The sequence below is a fragment of the Sphaeramia orbicularis genome, chromosome 5 (assembly GCF_902148855.1).
Source record: "Sphaeramia orbicularis chromosome 5, fSphaOr1.1, whole genome shotgun sequence".
NCBI classification, from domain to species: domain Eukaryota; kingdom Metazoa; phylum Chordata; class Actinopteri; order Kurtiformes; family Apogonidae; genus Sphaeramia; species Sphaeramia orbicularis.
Window position 1 is genome coordinate 48,991,143 of NC_043961.1, and position 16,868 is coordinate 49,008,010.

Here is a 16,868-nt window from a genome sequence, read left to right on the forward strand (position 1 = left end):
AGAATATAAACAGACCTATTGTTAATATAAATCACCTATGATATTAAAAGCTAATGCTGACTCATGTTGATTTGTGAGCTCAAGGTAAGGGTCATTTTAAAGCACCTCTTTGTGTAGTGTGTGTCCCAGCATTCAGTGATCACATGGATACAGCATTTACCTTCTTTATGAACAGCAGCTTTTTCTTTGTGCTTGTATATAAATCCAAAGTGCACACATCGGATGACATTTTAGTCTTATGTTTACAGTCTGAAAAGCTTCATCATTAATTTTTGAGTTGGATCTATCTTCTTTCACTTGGTTTTTCCCAGTTATATCGGTGGTTAAATATTTATGCCTCTGTGAACTGGGCCTCAAAAGTCTGAAAAGAAGCAAAGGAAATGTGTTCTACAGTGCTGTGTAGTTGTATTGTTTGGCGTCTACATAGTAAAGTAGTGGAAGGATTGAGCCTTTACAGTCAATGTCATACACACACCCTGCAGAGACATAGTTGGCAGTAGCATAGTGGCACCACAAGCTAATACTTATGCTCCCCATGCCCAGCTAATTTTGAGGTAATAAAGACATGCCTTTTCCAATTTGAAATCAGTAGTACACCGTGTTACAACATGCATACTAAGACATCCATCACTTTAAGTCTTTATGCAAGCTGACTAACAAAACAGCATTTGTAGAGTCTGAAACCATTTAGCTGCTGAAGCAGACATCCCACTCTACGACTCAAAGGTTATGTGACAGCCTGGGTTGTGGAAATGTGGCAGAGGAGAGGTGCAGCTTTTAGTGGCAGAATCACAACAGGGTCAGAAGTTTCCACAGAGCTAATGTTGTGATTGATGTGGTTCCATTAGAGAGGACCACAGGACCCCTGAGTGGCAGAGATGTGGCACAACACGACATCTGTGTCATAGTTTCTAACCTCAGGTAACTCTGACTGGCAAGTCACAGTATCCAAAGAATAACAGGCTGGAAAATCAGTCTGATAACAGGCATTACTCTGACCATTAGTCTAAGCCATTACTGTGTCTTTTGGTGACACAAAAGTACAAAACTGCTGTAAAGTACAAGTACCATGACAAAAAAAGGGAGAGAAAAATGTAGTCCAAAATAGCTAAATATTTGTTTCAAACAGAATTAACTTTTAATCCTTTATAGGGCACTCTACGACGGCGTATTAGGACAACGTAAGAAAATAAAAACACTTGTCACTACGAGAATAAAGTTGTGATACTTCTAGAATAAAGTCATAATGTAATGAGAATAAAGTTGTAGTTTTAAAAAACTCATTTAACGCGAATAAAGTCATAATATAATGAGTATAAAGTCGAACCTACTCATCAAATACTGGAGAACTTGGAACATTTTGTGAATTTATACTTTCATTTGGGGTTTACACAAGGCCAGATTCTGAGCCTATCCTCCCATCAACACATTATCATTAGTCTAAGTGCTTTGACGCGAGTTTGCACACAATGGGATTTGTTTTGTCGTAAGAACCAAACTGATTTGAAGCAAATTGCCTCTTTTTGTGGAGGAGAAACCGATGAAGTGGTCAGCTGCAGGGCTATCAGTGGTTACACCCGAAAGCTATACAGACAGGGTTTGCTGTTTCTTAAGAAACCTGTGAGGATTCCACTCTGAGTTTTGGAGTCCAACAAAAGTGAAACTTGCTGCTTCGCTTGTTGCGTTAGCTGTATAACTGGAAAGTCTGTGGAATTTTCAAAATATTCTGACTATAATCTCATAAAAGTACGACTTTATTCTCGTTAAATAATGAGTTTTTTAAAACTACGACTTAATTCTTATTATATTATGACTTTATTCCCGAAATATTACGACTTTATTCTCGTTAAATAATGACTTTTTTTTAAAACTACGACTTTATTCTCATTATATTACAACTTTATTCTCAAACTACTACGACTTAATTATTGTAGTGACAAGCGGTTTCATTTTCGTATGTGGCCCTAATATGCCGTCGTAGCACTCATAGAAATACTCTGAAATTCAAAATTTCAACCTTTGTGTTATTTGAAGACTTAACAAGTAACTTTATTGCAAATTTTTAAATTTTTTCTATTGTTATGTAGAAAATCAAGGTTGATGCAGTGACTATATTCAGTCCCTTACCCTTGGCAAAGTGGCAAAAATAAATAAATAAATAAAATAGAAGAAGTATGTATAAAAAATACAAGAAAAATACGTGAGGTGAAAGGGACATGTATTTTAGAACATTAGAACATCACTTTTAGAACATCAGACCAATATAAGTGCTGATCCAGACACCTGTCAACATCCTCATCATCCCTTTGAACATCATTACTTACATTAGTACCATTACTTAATGGTACCTAACAAAGCAGTTAGACTCACTGTTCAAGTAGAGGTGGACCTTACAGACCCTGTAGACCACATTGGACCTGAGATTGTTGACTCACTGTCCTAACCGTTGCTGTCACTGTCTTGCAACGCATGCGGAAATTACGAAAAATAGTAACTTGCCTGATAAGGGGTTAAAGACACAATGTAAATAAGCTCCAGAAATCGAAACTGCAGAAGTGAGGAGATACTATATAAGATTGGATGTTTTTGTCCATACCTGAAAGTGTGGTGTCTGTAACCTTTTAACTTCAGCTCCTTTCACTGGGCTGTAGTCGTAAACTATGGTTACAGTCATAATAGACAAAATTTAAGCATTAGACGTCATCTGAAAGGGATCATTTTCTAGTTTCTGTGTATGGCATGTGAGTGAAACACAAGTAAAACTAGAAAAGCACTCGGAGAGCTCAGACCTCCACCAAGGCAGATCAGTGCCCCCCCGATCACCAATAAAATTTAATCATTTGTTCCTTGTGCCAGTATCAACATTTCCTGAAATTTTCATCCAAATCCGTCCATAACTTTTTGAGTTATCTTGCACACAGATAGACAGACAGACAGACAAACAACCCAGCACCAGCAAAAACGTAACCTCCTTGGCAGAGGTAATAACACATCAAACACAACTCACACGCAACCCTAACAGTACCCCCAAAAGGTCAATCAGTGGTGACTTGGTGGATGCTCAAATGTAAAAATATAGTTCATATTATTGTATTTATTTGCATAAAATGTGGGGTGCGAGATGTTTTCCTGGAGCATTTTTTACTATATTGCTTAAAATCCCCTTCACACCCCGATTACAACCAATTAATTAAATGCTTTAACACAAAAATTAAAAAATGTATCCACCTGTGGAACGGACAGGACTGAAAAAACACCGTCCAATCATTTTAAGCACCCAATCAAAACAACAGAACGGTGATATGTCTATCAAAATCAACTGCCATTTGTCCCTCCCGCCTCCCTCCTTTGCGTGCATGAATCGTCTCAGAGGCTTGGAGCACTTGTACAGGAAATGAAGCTAGAGCCAGAGCTTGGCTGTTAGTTATATTAGGATGGAAAGTTCACTGGCAAGCTGTTTTGTCACTAACATAAATTACTAGGGAATGTAACGTTAGCCAGATAGGTATGAACTGGGGCTGTTCTGTAAGAGCGGAGGTGTTGGAGGGGACTGAATGAGGTATGCATGGATCGGGGCCAGAGCCGTGGTTGGAGCCGCCAGAGCTGGAGCAGTAGGCTGCTGGCGTGGCTTCGGGGGGATGTCTGAAGAAAGGGGTTTGGACTTTTGAATTGAGTATTTTCAAAATGTAGCTTGCTCGAACCATTTTTCTAAGATCTCATACCCCACCTTTAATTTGATGGGATTTCAGCAACAGGCTGAGAATATATTCCTTACATGATTTCTAAAAAAAAAAAAAAAATTAAATTAAATAAAACGTACAGTAAAGTATCTGAAGATCTGCACTACGGAAAATCTGTCTAGTGAACAGTGGGTTCATACTTGGAGTGAGGTATATAGATTGACATGACTGAACACTCAGAGCAGCATAGGGTAAGAATTGTGGAATGTGCTTTTTAAAATGTCTTAGTAAGGGTCAGTGCTTTACTTAGGACTGTGTTCAAAACTGAACTATCGGTGTTGTACACAAAAATACACAAAATAACTGGCAGTTGACGGCTGGCAAGAAAATAACACTAGACACACACACAAAAAGGCATTTTCTGTGATGCCGTTATAGAAAGCCATGCCAATAAGGGTTTAAGGTAGCAAATTCCAAACAGTATTTCATTTATTTATTTATTTATTGAAAGTGACTTGCACAATACAAGCTGGGGGATTTGAATAAGGCTGGAATGCAAGAGATTCCTGTTCAGACAAAAAAAAAAAAAATATCTGTTTCTTTATCTGTTTCATGATACTCTCCTTTTTTGTGCCTTTCTTTCACTTAGCATAGTTTACATGAGAAATACATTCCCCACTACTTTTGTATTTTATTCGAGAAGTCCACCAGGGAGCTACAGTGATAAATACCTCTCCTGTTGTTGCAGTCCATAGAGGTTGCCTAGGAGGCTGCAAATGACTGCAGTCGCTATTAGAACAGTCCAGTCCTGTCATGCTAATGGCAGATGAGACATCCGAAACAGCTGCATCACAAGAGAGAGCAATGTGACAAGGCAGGGGGACCTTAGAATCAATACTCTCTGCCAGCCACCTTTATGTATATGACTAGTAACTGCCACCATTAGTCTCTCAACCATAGTGCTTGACATAATTGATTTTGGCTGATTGGTGTGTGTGTGCTTATGTGTATGAATCAGTGTTTAAATACAGCAGAGATGAACAGGGCCCAGGGAGAACGAGACACATAGCAGCACACATGCAAAGATTTTACTTCATTATTGAGGAAATTCAGTCATTTAACACTCAAGGACATAGAACTATTTTTGCAGAGACTTCTAAATTGATTTTTCTCTACATTTAACCTTTCTTAAGTGATTTTTCATCATTTATTACAGTGTCATCCTCTGCATTTTACGTTTTTTCAGTGAAAAACAGGTATTTTCATTGAATTAATTTATTATATATACACACACACACACACACACACATATATATATATATATATATTTTTTTTTTTTTTCTTTTTTCTTTTTTTTAATGCTCAGAGTACGTTCAAAGGTTATAGAACAGAAAAAAGAGAAAAACTGAAGAAAAGTGTCCTTTTCTACAAATTAACTGAACTGATAGTAAAACTAATATCTACCCTATGGAGCCTCTGAATGTCCAAAAAAGGCACTTCTGGTACCACTGAAAACCTGACAACATGGATTTGAATTATTTAAATATATTTATCAGATTCATGGTTCAGAAGTTATTAAACATTTTACAGTAAATGCTTTTGGTCAACAGCAGCTGTTTAACCCTATAATGCTGAACGTATCATATTTCATACATGAGTTTTGAAGCCCTCTACATGATCAGTGTGATATTTTTTGTCTTGAAAAACCTGATGTATACAATTAGACACAATACACAATATATGCAATGCGTGGATAATCCACCGTGGGGGGAGTAATTCATTCACCAGAGGCCTCTCCAGTGACACTACAAGATTGTCAATGAGGAAGGAGGCAGAACTTTGCTAATTTTGAAAAGGAATTACCAGTTTCTTAGACATGTTTGTCTTATATTATGTTTTTGTTTGTTCAAAAATAATAATATTTGAGCATTTAGATCTGATGTATGAAATATGATACAAAATTGAAAGTCATTCATGGAAATTGATATTTGAAAATAAATAAATAAATAAATAAATAAGGGTTGTTCAGAAGGACCAATAAAGGCTCCAGTTTCAAAGAATGAGAATTTTCTGTCAATGATTTAATGGTTCAGACTTTACAAGGTTAAGGTATTTAGGATTAAAGCAGCATAGACAGTATATTTCAGGTGATACACAATTTGACAATATGTTGTATCCAAATTGCAGAGGTATCAGTGCTGAACTTTGTCATTGCTTTTCAAAAGACATTTGCTTGAAAGGATCGAGAGGTGAAAACTTCAATATGACATGATACACAGCTCCACATATTTTTTTTTTTGTTCACAAAACAAATAATAATCCAATCTATTAAAGTTCAAAGGCTAACAAAGATTAGTTTTACAACCTCTGACAGAGAAAGATATCCCTAAATCCTTGTAGAGATCGCGTCAAAGATCAATGTAAGCAGGCCATTGGCTTTTATGACACGGCAGATTTTTCATCCCTTTAAACTTCATTCTCTCTAACCCCCTTTCTCTCCCTCATCCTCTCTCCACCTTTCTCTCTCCTGGGGCATTTATATGGATGAGAGAGGAATGAATCACAGTAGAAGTAGTGAAGAAATAACTTTTCATGTGAAAACACCTCAGCTTTTATGGCTTTACTAAATGATCCATAATGCAGGCGGGGAGCACTCAGTCCTGCAGATTAAGGCAGGTCGAAGCGGGGAAGACGCTCAGTGCTGCAACCGTTAGACCCCTCCACTGAAGCTAGCACCAGTACGGCACCAGCTGAGATAGGCACAAATCTCTTTTACGAGGCTGCCTCTTAAATAGCTGTCAGTCTAGTGTCTCACATGTGGCGCACTCCTCCAGCTCCCCTCACAGTAATTGAACCATCTCTCCCCGAGTGCTGAAATGGTGTGGGAAGCCATTCCGACAGCCTGTGTTGATACCATTAAACCAAACTCATGCATAAATCTAACTATATAGCCATTGTCACCCACCCTGCACCTTATCCTCCACACCCCAAAAACAACCCTCTCCCGTACTTCATTGCACCAGGGATGGTCCCAGCGTTAGTTTTCCTGAGAATATTATTTACATTATCCTTCAGAGAATATTGTGCACTGTTTAAACATCATTTGCAATGCAGCCATTATTGCTATGATATTATTTGGAAAAAACATTATTTGTTTTTTCCATTATTACTCATCCCACAACAGTGGTAAAGCACTGTCTGAAGTGTCATGCTTGACAGTTAAGAACATAAAAACATACCCTATAGAAAGGGCAAAAAAGTCCCTTTCCTTATCAGTAGCAGCTTATTCACGTAAATGTATTAGTTGTTAATCTCACACACGCAGTAAGATTTCTGGTATAATAAAGGGAGACTTCTCTTATTGAAAGTATAACTATAGAAATAAAGGCGTATAAATAAGTGGGAAGGAATGCGTAATAAACAGATGCCATTGAACCTGCAATTACATTCCAAGCGTTTTACTGCTCTAGAGGATTAAATGAGTAACAAAGTCACACTCTCATTATAGCTGCTGTATCTTGCAACACTGTCAAGTCACTGGGTTAAACATTTCTGAATGATGTTGCTGCTCACAGATGCAAAATGGTTTCAACAAGTGACAAAATGATTTGCTTATTTCATCCATCATGATTTATAGTTAGGTAAACACTATGATTTGGACTGACAACTGTTAAACCATCATACAGTTATTCTACCAAAAATCAATTGTGGTAAATGAACTTTTTTTTTGAATGAATGTTCCTGTTTTGTAAATATTTGTGTGTTGTGTGTAAAGGTTATTAGTTTAAGTTTTAAGATCTAGTCAGTGTCAGCCATTCATACAAAGCATGCTTAATATTCACTGCTACCAACACGTTTTGTGGTGTGAAAGGACCGAAATGGAAGTTACTGAACAAAGAGGATGAATGCATCTAAACACATTTCACTATAAAGACCGATAGTTTTACCCAGACAAGAAACTTACCCTCAATTTACAAATTTCACTCACTTACCCCCCTGTGGACTACATAGTCTGTGTTTCTTACCAGAATCCATCTAAGATGTTATGCAAACTCTGCACTTTTCCCTCTTTTCCCTCAGTGTGCATCGTAAATAAACAGAAAGTTCCTTCCTGAGCGCTAAAGATTAGAATCTGCTCTGAAGAGAGTGTCTCAGATGGCTCCGACGTCTGACAAAATGACAGTGGCTGCACATGTTGAAAGATTAACTCAACACCAAGCTAAGAGTAGAATTTCACTGATCCTGTGGTTGAAAGCAAGTCCCCAGGGTCCGAACTAGGCTGTGAAACAAATTTGGTGTAGTAGCCCAGGAAGCATTTTACATACACAAACACTGACTCAAATGTTTTTTTCTCTCTCTCTCTTTTTTATGGCGCATCTGCCAAGTCTAGACTTATATTTTATCCCATTCATATGTGCAAGTTGGCCCTGCAGTGCACCTGCTCTATAAGTCTAAAAAAGTGGAACATCGTGGTAGTATTTAATCACCAGAAGTATGAGAATTATTTCATGAACCCATGAGCAACATTCATAGGATTGAACAGATGCCATCTTTGAGATCCAGCCTCCAGTTCTAACATGGTTGATGGATGAAAGTTGCATGATTGACCTTTTTCACATGGGTATGACCAGAAATGCTCCTTGAACATGTGAAAGAAGCATCAACCAGTGGCTGTCAGCAAAAGTATTTAATCAAATGTTAAATAAGTTTCTGAAATTCTGACATATGATAAGGGAGTTACTTAGCTCCATTAGTATATTTACTGCTACTGTTATTACCGTTGGAGAAAGTTTTCTTGTAAGCCCAAGGCAATACAATCTCGCTATTAACAAAAGTGTCCATGAGGGAGATGAAGAAAAACAAACTTATATTTTGGCAATTAAAATTATTGCTATTGCGCTTGCAGTTTCACCTGAGAGCAATTTGTGATAGAGGTTTTAGTTGTTGAGCTGCAGAAAAAGAAGTCTTTTCATGATGAATATCCAGGGCTTTTTCTATTAGAGATCTTCTATTACTTCTGATATCTATGCATTATATTCTAATATGAAGAAGTCAATAGTTTTCATTGAATTCTATCTACATCAACAGTAGGATCTCCTAAAGTGCAAACCATAGCAACAGATACTGTAAGTAATGACTTTTCCTTGTGAAAACACTGATGGAAGGCAGAGCTTTAATAAGATCCCAAGTGCCAAACTCACTGCCTCACTTCTCTTTTTAATATAAACACAATAAAGTAGCATTTGCATTTATATAGTTCTTCCAAGCCATCTCACGTTGCTGCCAGCCAATACCCAGAAACAGCTGAGTGTCAAACTGATTGTTACCTGGGGAAAATTAAGATAAGGGAGTAATCCCATGGATGAAAATGACTTTGTTGGACCCACAGCAGTAGGGCCAACAAGGCAGGCAGAATTAGTAAAACCCTGCATGTTTGCTGAAATGGAAAGGCATATCCCTATGTTTTTAATCTCACACGAAAGATATCTGACTCTCCCCCCACCTGGGATGTAGCATATCATGATCTTCTAAGGATCAGGCTGTTGTGTACTTTAGGTAATGGTTGTGTGATACTACATGGAATGTGAAATTTAAAATTCATTCCAACCTATTTAATATGCTGCACTTTAAGTCCACTGGGAGCTTCAACATCAAGATTTAAGTGACAACCATAGCCTACAGTGTCTTTGATATTAGAATGTAGATGCGTGTGATCACTGTGCATGTAAGACTGCTTTTAGGTATTGTTGTACGTGTTTTTAGTGTTCGAAACAAATGCAAATGATTACCTTAACCAGCATCATAAGCCGGGACCAGAACTGCATCATAAGCTGTATGTGAGTATATATGTGCCAGAAGAGGCAGAGTGCTATAGGTGACTGCAACAGGATAGTGATCTGAACTGTCGGATTTAATGGCCGGGTGACTTTAATGATAATCTACTGGCCTCTCCTTCCTTCTTCTCCCCTTAGGAGCACTGTCAGATGACAGGAAACAAACAGTGGTCTGACACTTCTCGCTAATTAGCATCATTAGCATACGGCCATTATGTGGCTAGACAGTAGCATGACAGGGCTCTGAGAAAGGCTACAGCCATGACCTTTGGTGGACAACACCAGCTGTCAGTAATTACCCATAGCATTGGCCAGAGGGACGGAGACAAAGACTGACTCCATGTCCTTGAAGACCTATAATACCCAGGAAGGTCCCTCTTTATACCCCCCTTTTTTTTTAAATAAGTGATATTATTTATAGAGAGAATGAATGTGCTTACCTGCTCAAAGGCACATATGCAGATGTTCTTAACCTAAAAAGGAGGCACCTTAAAGTTTTAAACCCTTTAGGCTGAGCTTTAACTAATGTGTGACTAAATTTGGAGATGTACATATTTGCTGCCAGAGGCTTGTGTATGCAGACTGTTGACAAATAATATAATATTCTGAGTGCGGAAAAAAACAAAACAAAAACGACTTAAACACTGTTGCTCCACAAATCCCCATTTGAAGGTTTCATATGGAAATTACTCTGTTTTCTGCCTAAGTGGCAGTAATCACGAGTAATTGTTTGTAGATTTGTGAGCTTCTAAAAGTCTTTGAAGGTATAATGTTGACTTTATGACTCCATGTTCTCTTTCATCTTTGAATGCAACTTTTATGCCAGTGAGAGGCAAAGAACTTGGAGCATTTGTACAGAAAAAAAGATAATTTGAAGCATCAAAAAATTTGTTTGGAAAATTATGTGCATAGAAATGAAATAGGACTTACCTAGTGCATTAGGCTTTTCTAAGTATAATCACAGACTAGTACACATGAATGTGTAAAGGTGCGTATTATGTACTATACCTAGTCCTGTTATCTATATAATGCTGTTGTTACTTTACATGCACACTAATATTACATGTTTTCCCTAATTCTGAAAAAAAGACACTATTCCAAATAAGCTGTTTACATGGCCAACGTATATTCCTCTAGTTCTCCTGTTGACATGCAGTTCAGTCCCTGTTATGAATAATGTTTTTTCAAATTTTCCACTGGTGTCAGATGTTCATCTGTGTGGATTCAGCCTCCCTCTTCAACACTTTCTGTAAAACGGTCAGCTTTTTGATATTTGCTCATAAACATGAACCTGTTAATGGTGTGTTTCTCCTTCTGACCAGAAATGTGGACTTTCCTTTGGAGCATCCATTTCTACCAGAGAGGATCTTTGGCTTTACTCTCCCTAAAAACAACCTGCAGTAAAATCCCCCAAATTAGATTAATTTCCCAGATGCACTGTATAAATGTCCAAACAATCCTCATGGAACAGAAATACAATATTATCAGCATATCCCACATGTCTGAATTGGAAAATTCTCTATTTTAAAAGACATAATCTGGAAAATCCAAGTAAAATATGCTGTTTACATGACAGCTGTCAAGTAGGTGAATAATAGTGTAATATTGATGTGTGTGTAAATATAGTCAAAATGCAGCCCTCAAAAGCCCCATAGAAGTAGCGAAGACTAGTGTATAGTAATGCATACTCACATAAAACTCAGTGATATCACTACATCTTCACTTCTACACATTTTCTGTTATTTTTGAATCAGATTGATTCTTCTTTTTTTGGATTCATGAACTTGCCTATTGTTCTCCGGTGATCTAGCCTCTAGTCTAAAAGTTTTCCCACTGTTGCTCAAACTTTGTTTCATTTTTTCAACAGGAACTTCGGTTATGAAGGTTGCTGCTATAGATGCGGATGACCCTACATATGGCAGCAGTGCCAGGGTGGTGTACAGCGTACTGGATGGAGAGAAGTTTTTCACTGTAGACAGACACACAGGTAAGAATGTTAAAAAAAAAAAAAACATTTTTAGTAATCTAGGCACCTGTTGTTTTTTTTCCAAGATTCTCTCCAGTGCCTTCTATTTCAACCTTAAGCAATCTAAAGCTCAGAGACCATAATTCCCAATTCAATCAAAATTTGTGGCAAAAACATAAACTCAATTGGCCAGAAACAAGCACCTTAAAATAAATAAAGTTTTCTCCAACAGCTCTCAGCTCCTTGAACTCAACCATATGGCATCAATATCTTGGCTCAGTGTGGTGTTCCATGCCATCACTTCACCTGAAAAACTTTTAAGAATTTATTTCATGATATTCAAGCAGTAGGCAAGATACATGAACATGACAGCAATGTGAGGATAATTCATTTTTACATGCATATTTTGGTTTTTATTTGATAGATCCATGCTTATTGATTTTTTTCTAATATACTGGCTGCTGGTTTTCATAAAATTGAATGTATTGAGCTTTAAGGCCTTTAAAGAAGAAGTTTAATTGGCAAATGCTAGTGGTGTAGAGATATTGTTGGGCTGTATTATTTTTTTTTTTCTGTTGCTTCTACAGCATGAAAAATTATTAAAAGATCTCATCACCAATGGACTGAAACATATGGTGTAATATATGCATGCATGAGCTACTTAATACATTTTGTTTATTTCCTCTCTGACCTTTTATTTACCCCAGCTGAACCGTGGAAGTTCAGTGTTACAATAGCAACTGTACTGAAAACAAAAGCCATTTTATTTTTGAGTGACACTTAAACAATAAACCGTTCCTATGGCACCACCATCACATTAGTTTTATTTTTCCTTGAGTTAAAAGAATATAGAATAACGAGTTTATCAAAATCAGCTACCCGTGATTTCTTAAAGAATCCAAACTAGTAGGCAGATTTACCTTTCCCTTGCAATATGTATCTCTATATACATTTATGTGTGTGTTGGGGGTTGGGTATATATATTAAAAACTCGTATTTCCTTACAGGCACGGGACTTATAGGAGCTATAAGGGTTGACCCACAGTCTTTCAGGTGTAGTGTACCATCGGCGTTGCTTTCAAATGCCCCCCTAGGGAAAAGCAGTAAAGTTTTAATCATTCCTTTTTTTGGTCTCCACCACTTTGATTCGGTCTGCCTGGGTGCCTGGATGATAAATGGCTCTGCCTTGGTGGGACTAGCCAAGAGACTGGATGGGTCATTCCAGCTGCTGTCTTGCGAACCCAACTCCACCCACCCCCTTTCCCCATTTTGTAGGCGGACAGACCAGCCTAATAGGTGCAAGTCAAGAAGGTTGAAAAGAAGCGGAGACAGAACAGCTGTGAAATCTGCCTCATTAATATCACTCTCCTGATCCTGACAACAAAACGAACGTTACTGTGTTTTTGTTTTGTTTTTTTCTTTTGCCATCTTTTGCCATACTAGAATTGTCTGTAGGTGTTTTTGGATACCTGACTTTAATAGGTTTTTATGCCATACTCTTTGCTATGTGTAAGGGTATGTGCTATTTACATATCAAAGTATCTGTAATGTGTATTTTTAGAGAACCATGAAACAATTAATGCTGGAGTTTTGAAAAAAACAACAACAAAAAACAGGTCTATCTGGTTATTTGTTGAATAAATCATACTTGAATAAGGAAAAGTCCCAATACCTCTAAAGTTGAAACTCCATCTGTGGTAAGCATGTGTTATCTTAGTGAATTTTGTAACCTGTGAAGCAACTATGAGGCGTTTAATTCCTGTTCTTACAACAAAGGAAGCTTCCAATTGAAAATAAAGAGGAACCGACTGCCAAGACAGAACTCATCTTGTCTACAAATGCAGTGTTTTAAAGTGAGAACAACCCTGTGAGCGTCACCACTGATACGTCAGACAGTACATCTACAGCTGAAAAAACTGACCCTGCAAACTGTACAGTGGCCATGTTCCCCCCGCTCCTGTAATTAAAACTCAACTATCTATGTTTTCCTCCCTTTTCCCTTTTCCCTTTAAGTGCGTTTTTCTTAGACTAAGCTGTTAGACTTCTAAACCAGTGCCAAGCAGCAGTTATTTCAATGCTCTGGAGTGTCAACTTATTTTATGAATTAATGCATAACTGTACTGAGGCATACATGTCCATGTCACAGCTGCATTGCCTTACTGCACACTCTCCCCTTTTAAACCTGTTAATTTTAAGTGTAAGTGCACATTAGAATGCAGGTCATATCACACTCAACTGACTGGATGAGTAAATAAAGACTATATAAATTCATCTACATGTGTATGCATTATGTTGGAGCAATGATGCTGCATATAAGTTATGGATTGAGGCTTTATTTTTGACAGCCCCAATTTAGATGCATCCCCTCTGGCTTTAGTGGATGAAAGAGGAGCATGTCGTCTGCCTCCCTCCTTTACTCCAGTGCTGCATGTACTGTATTTTGGTAACTCATAGAACATGGCTCGGAGCTAAATGTGACTGGAATCATTGAGTTGTGTACCCAACACAATGCAAACCTTTGGGAGTGAGAGAGCACACCAAGCCCAGGAAAATGCATCAATAGATTCTGATGTGGAAAATCCCAAGGGGTAAAGAGGAATTATATTACTACTGCACAGTAAACCAGCCATCTACTGATGCTGATGCTGCCGGGCCAACAAGGGGAATGTCTCTTTTATACTGAGAGGGACGGTCTGTAAGTCTGTGATAGTGTCGGAGAGAGAGGCATGGAATGGTATAGAACAATAATACAGAAAATACAGCATCATGTACGACCAAAAATAATCTTTAATAGAATGCCACATACTCTGACCCTAACATAGGTCATGTTAGGTAGATAATAGCATCCAGAATGACCTCTGAGAAAACATTTTCCATACATTTAATATTGGTCAGTCTGTTGGTCATGGCAAGGTGACATTTGTATTTGCAGCAACTGTCATGGAGATAACATTTATTTGATATGATGACATTCAGTTTAAAAGTGCAATATCTAATACTCTGAAAAATATGACAAGTTGATCTTACTTAATCGAATCTAGGAAACCAGTTGCACTCAAAAAAGGCAAGTAAACATGATCATTAGTCTTAAGTTCTGTTTACTTCATAGTTAAGTTTATTGAATTTAATTAAAAAATACCAAGTATAATTAAATTGAACTGAAGAAAGCACAACAAAGAATGATTAGTTTGCAGGGTTATTTTTTATTCAAACAAAATACTGTAACAGCAACACACATACATGTAAGCAGTACATGGGTAAATCTATGCAATTAGGTAAGAACAGAGGAAGTGAAGTGAAGTGAAGAGAATAGGACATTTAAATGGTTTTAATCCAACTTGGAATGGTTCGCTATTTAGTTTTGGGTTTTTCTTTTTAGCAAGAGGCTTTCATTATGATAGATGAAAGAGGAAGGCCAAAAGGTTGAGAACAAGGAGGATTTCCTCACTAGAATGAGCAAGTCCATGTTGACTCATGGTGTTTCAAAATGGCCACTCCGAGGACAGGTGTTCTGGCTGATTACACCTTCAACCACATCGGTGGAAGAGTTTAAGCACACCTGTGGAGCCTGATTGCCCTGTGAAACTTCAAGTAAGGAACCTTGACGTATAAGCAGCGGTTCAAATCAGTGTGTTAGCGCACGTTACAGTACAACACTGTAGCATGTGTTTGTTTACTTCTGGGGTTTCTGAGAATCTGAACGCTTCTTTCCGTTTAAAATTACCTTCCAAGATGCCTCAGAAAACTTCAGTGCTCCTCTCCTGCTCATCAACAGTCACTAACTAACTGAGCGCCTCTTGTCGTCTTCTTCTGTGGCATTTTTGACGGTTGGCAAACCTCCTTAAAGGAGCTTAAAGAAGTAAATTAACACCACCAACTGGACTGGGGTGTGACAAGAAAGGGCGTTCAATACATGAACATAAAGTTTCAAGTCCAGTTTTCTCTGATTAACTTAGTTTGATACTTCTTTAAGAGAAAATGAGAAAATACTCAAAGTGCATGAGTTAAATTAACAAGGTAGTGAGAAATAAGGAAAGTATACTAATATGATTTAAGTAACTACAACTATTACCTTTTAGGGTGTTTCTGTCTTGTACTTGTGTATGCTTAAGTTGGAATCTGTGCTGCACTCTGTTGCTGACCTTCATGGGATCAGTAATTCTAAGCTGTATCATGTATAAAGAACATTGAAACTGTGAGGAATGGTGTTTATTGTAAAGGTATGTTACAATTTAGTGACATACACAGTTAATACATGTATGTTTCTTTGCCTACTGAAACTTCAAATGATTGTTATAAATCATGATAATTCTTTAAATGGTAAGATTAGCACTTAAACTTGAACAGTCAATAGCCTGATTTTGACTCACAAATCTCTCCAAGCTAGAGTAAATTAATCTACTGCATTTGTTCAGTCTATATCTGCATGCTTCATAAGGCTTTGGCTGAGCAGTGATACACTGCTATATGTCTATATATCTATATATTCACTTGCTCTCTGGAAAGCCACTTCTCAGATTTGAGTGCAGTCTTACCCTCCATAGAAGAGGTGTTATGCTGTTGAGGGTGGGTGAGGCATGCCTTCATTCTGCCTCTATGTACTCTTCATTTTAATACAGCTGAGCCATAAAATGGTGTTTGCGCAGAGGCGCAAATATGACACAATCTCTTCCATCCAGTCTGAGGAGGTGAAATGGAATGTGCTGCACTTGTGCCTCCGCAGAACAGTGCTTAGTAGAAGTTGATATTCAGACTGAGAGGGAAAATATAGTTGGTTATTCCGTAAGTGGTAACCACTAATGTAACCTCTATTGGCCTCACTTACTACACTTGCTCTTCACCATGCTCTCCTATCTCTCTCATTCAATCTCTCTCCCATCCCTCAATCATTAGGGATCATCATGACAGCGGTGGCAGATTTGGACCGTGAGACACAGGATCGTTACGAGCTGGTTGTCAAGGCAACAGACATGGCAGGACAAATGGGCGGTCTCTCCGGCTCCACCACGGTGACCATAGTGATCACAGACGTTAATGACAACCCACCACGCTTTCCACAGAGTGAGTGTCTCCTGCACATTCTCTTATTTTCGATGAGGATGGAGAGACAGGAGGCCAGGGAGGAAATGGCAGAGAGAATAGTTGGAAAGCACAGAGAGTGTCAAACACAGAAGTGAGAGTTAACAGGGGAGGAAAAATAATGAGGGTGGCAAAGCCAAGACACCGAAACATGGAGATAATGATTAAAGGTACACAAAATAGTTTGTAACCTGCAGGCCACTGACACCAATATGTAATTGTGGCATCAACTACCATACAGAGTGGCTGGCAAGTATTCAGAGAAAATGACCTGGCTTAAATTTATGAGACAGTCAAAGCTGCAGCCCA

At 38.0% G+C, this 16,868-nt stretch overlaps 1 protein-coding gene across 1 annotated transcript in view; it reads left to right on the forward strand.

Annotated features, from left to right (window-relative positions):
- The window catches only part of cdh22 (cadherin 22), a 269,721-nt gene that overhangs the window by 186,057 nt on the left and 66,796 nt on the right, over nucleotides 1-16,868 (forward strand). Inside the window, exons 5-6 of the mRNA XM_030133936.1 lie at nucleotides 11,382-11,501; nucleotides 16,374-16,541. Of these exons, the coding sequence (XP_029989796.1) occupies nucleotides 11,382-11,501; nucleotides 16,374-16,541 (288 nt within the window). The remainder of the gene's footprint in view (nucleotides 1-11,381; nucleotides 11,502-16,373; nucleotides 16,542-16,868) is intronic.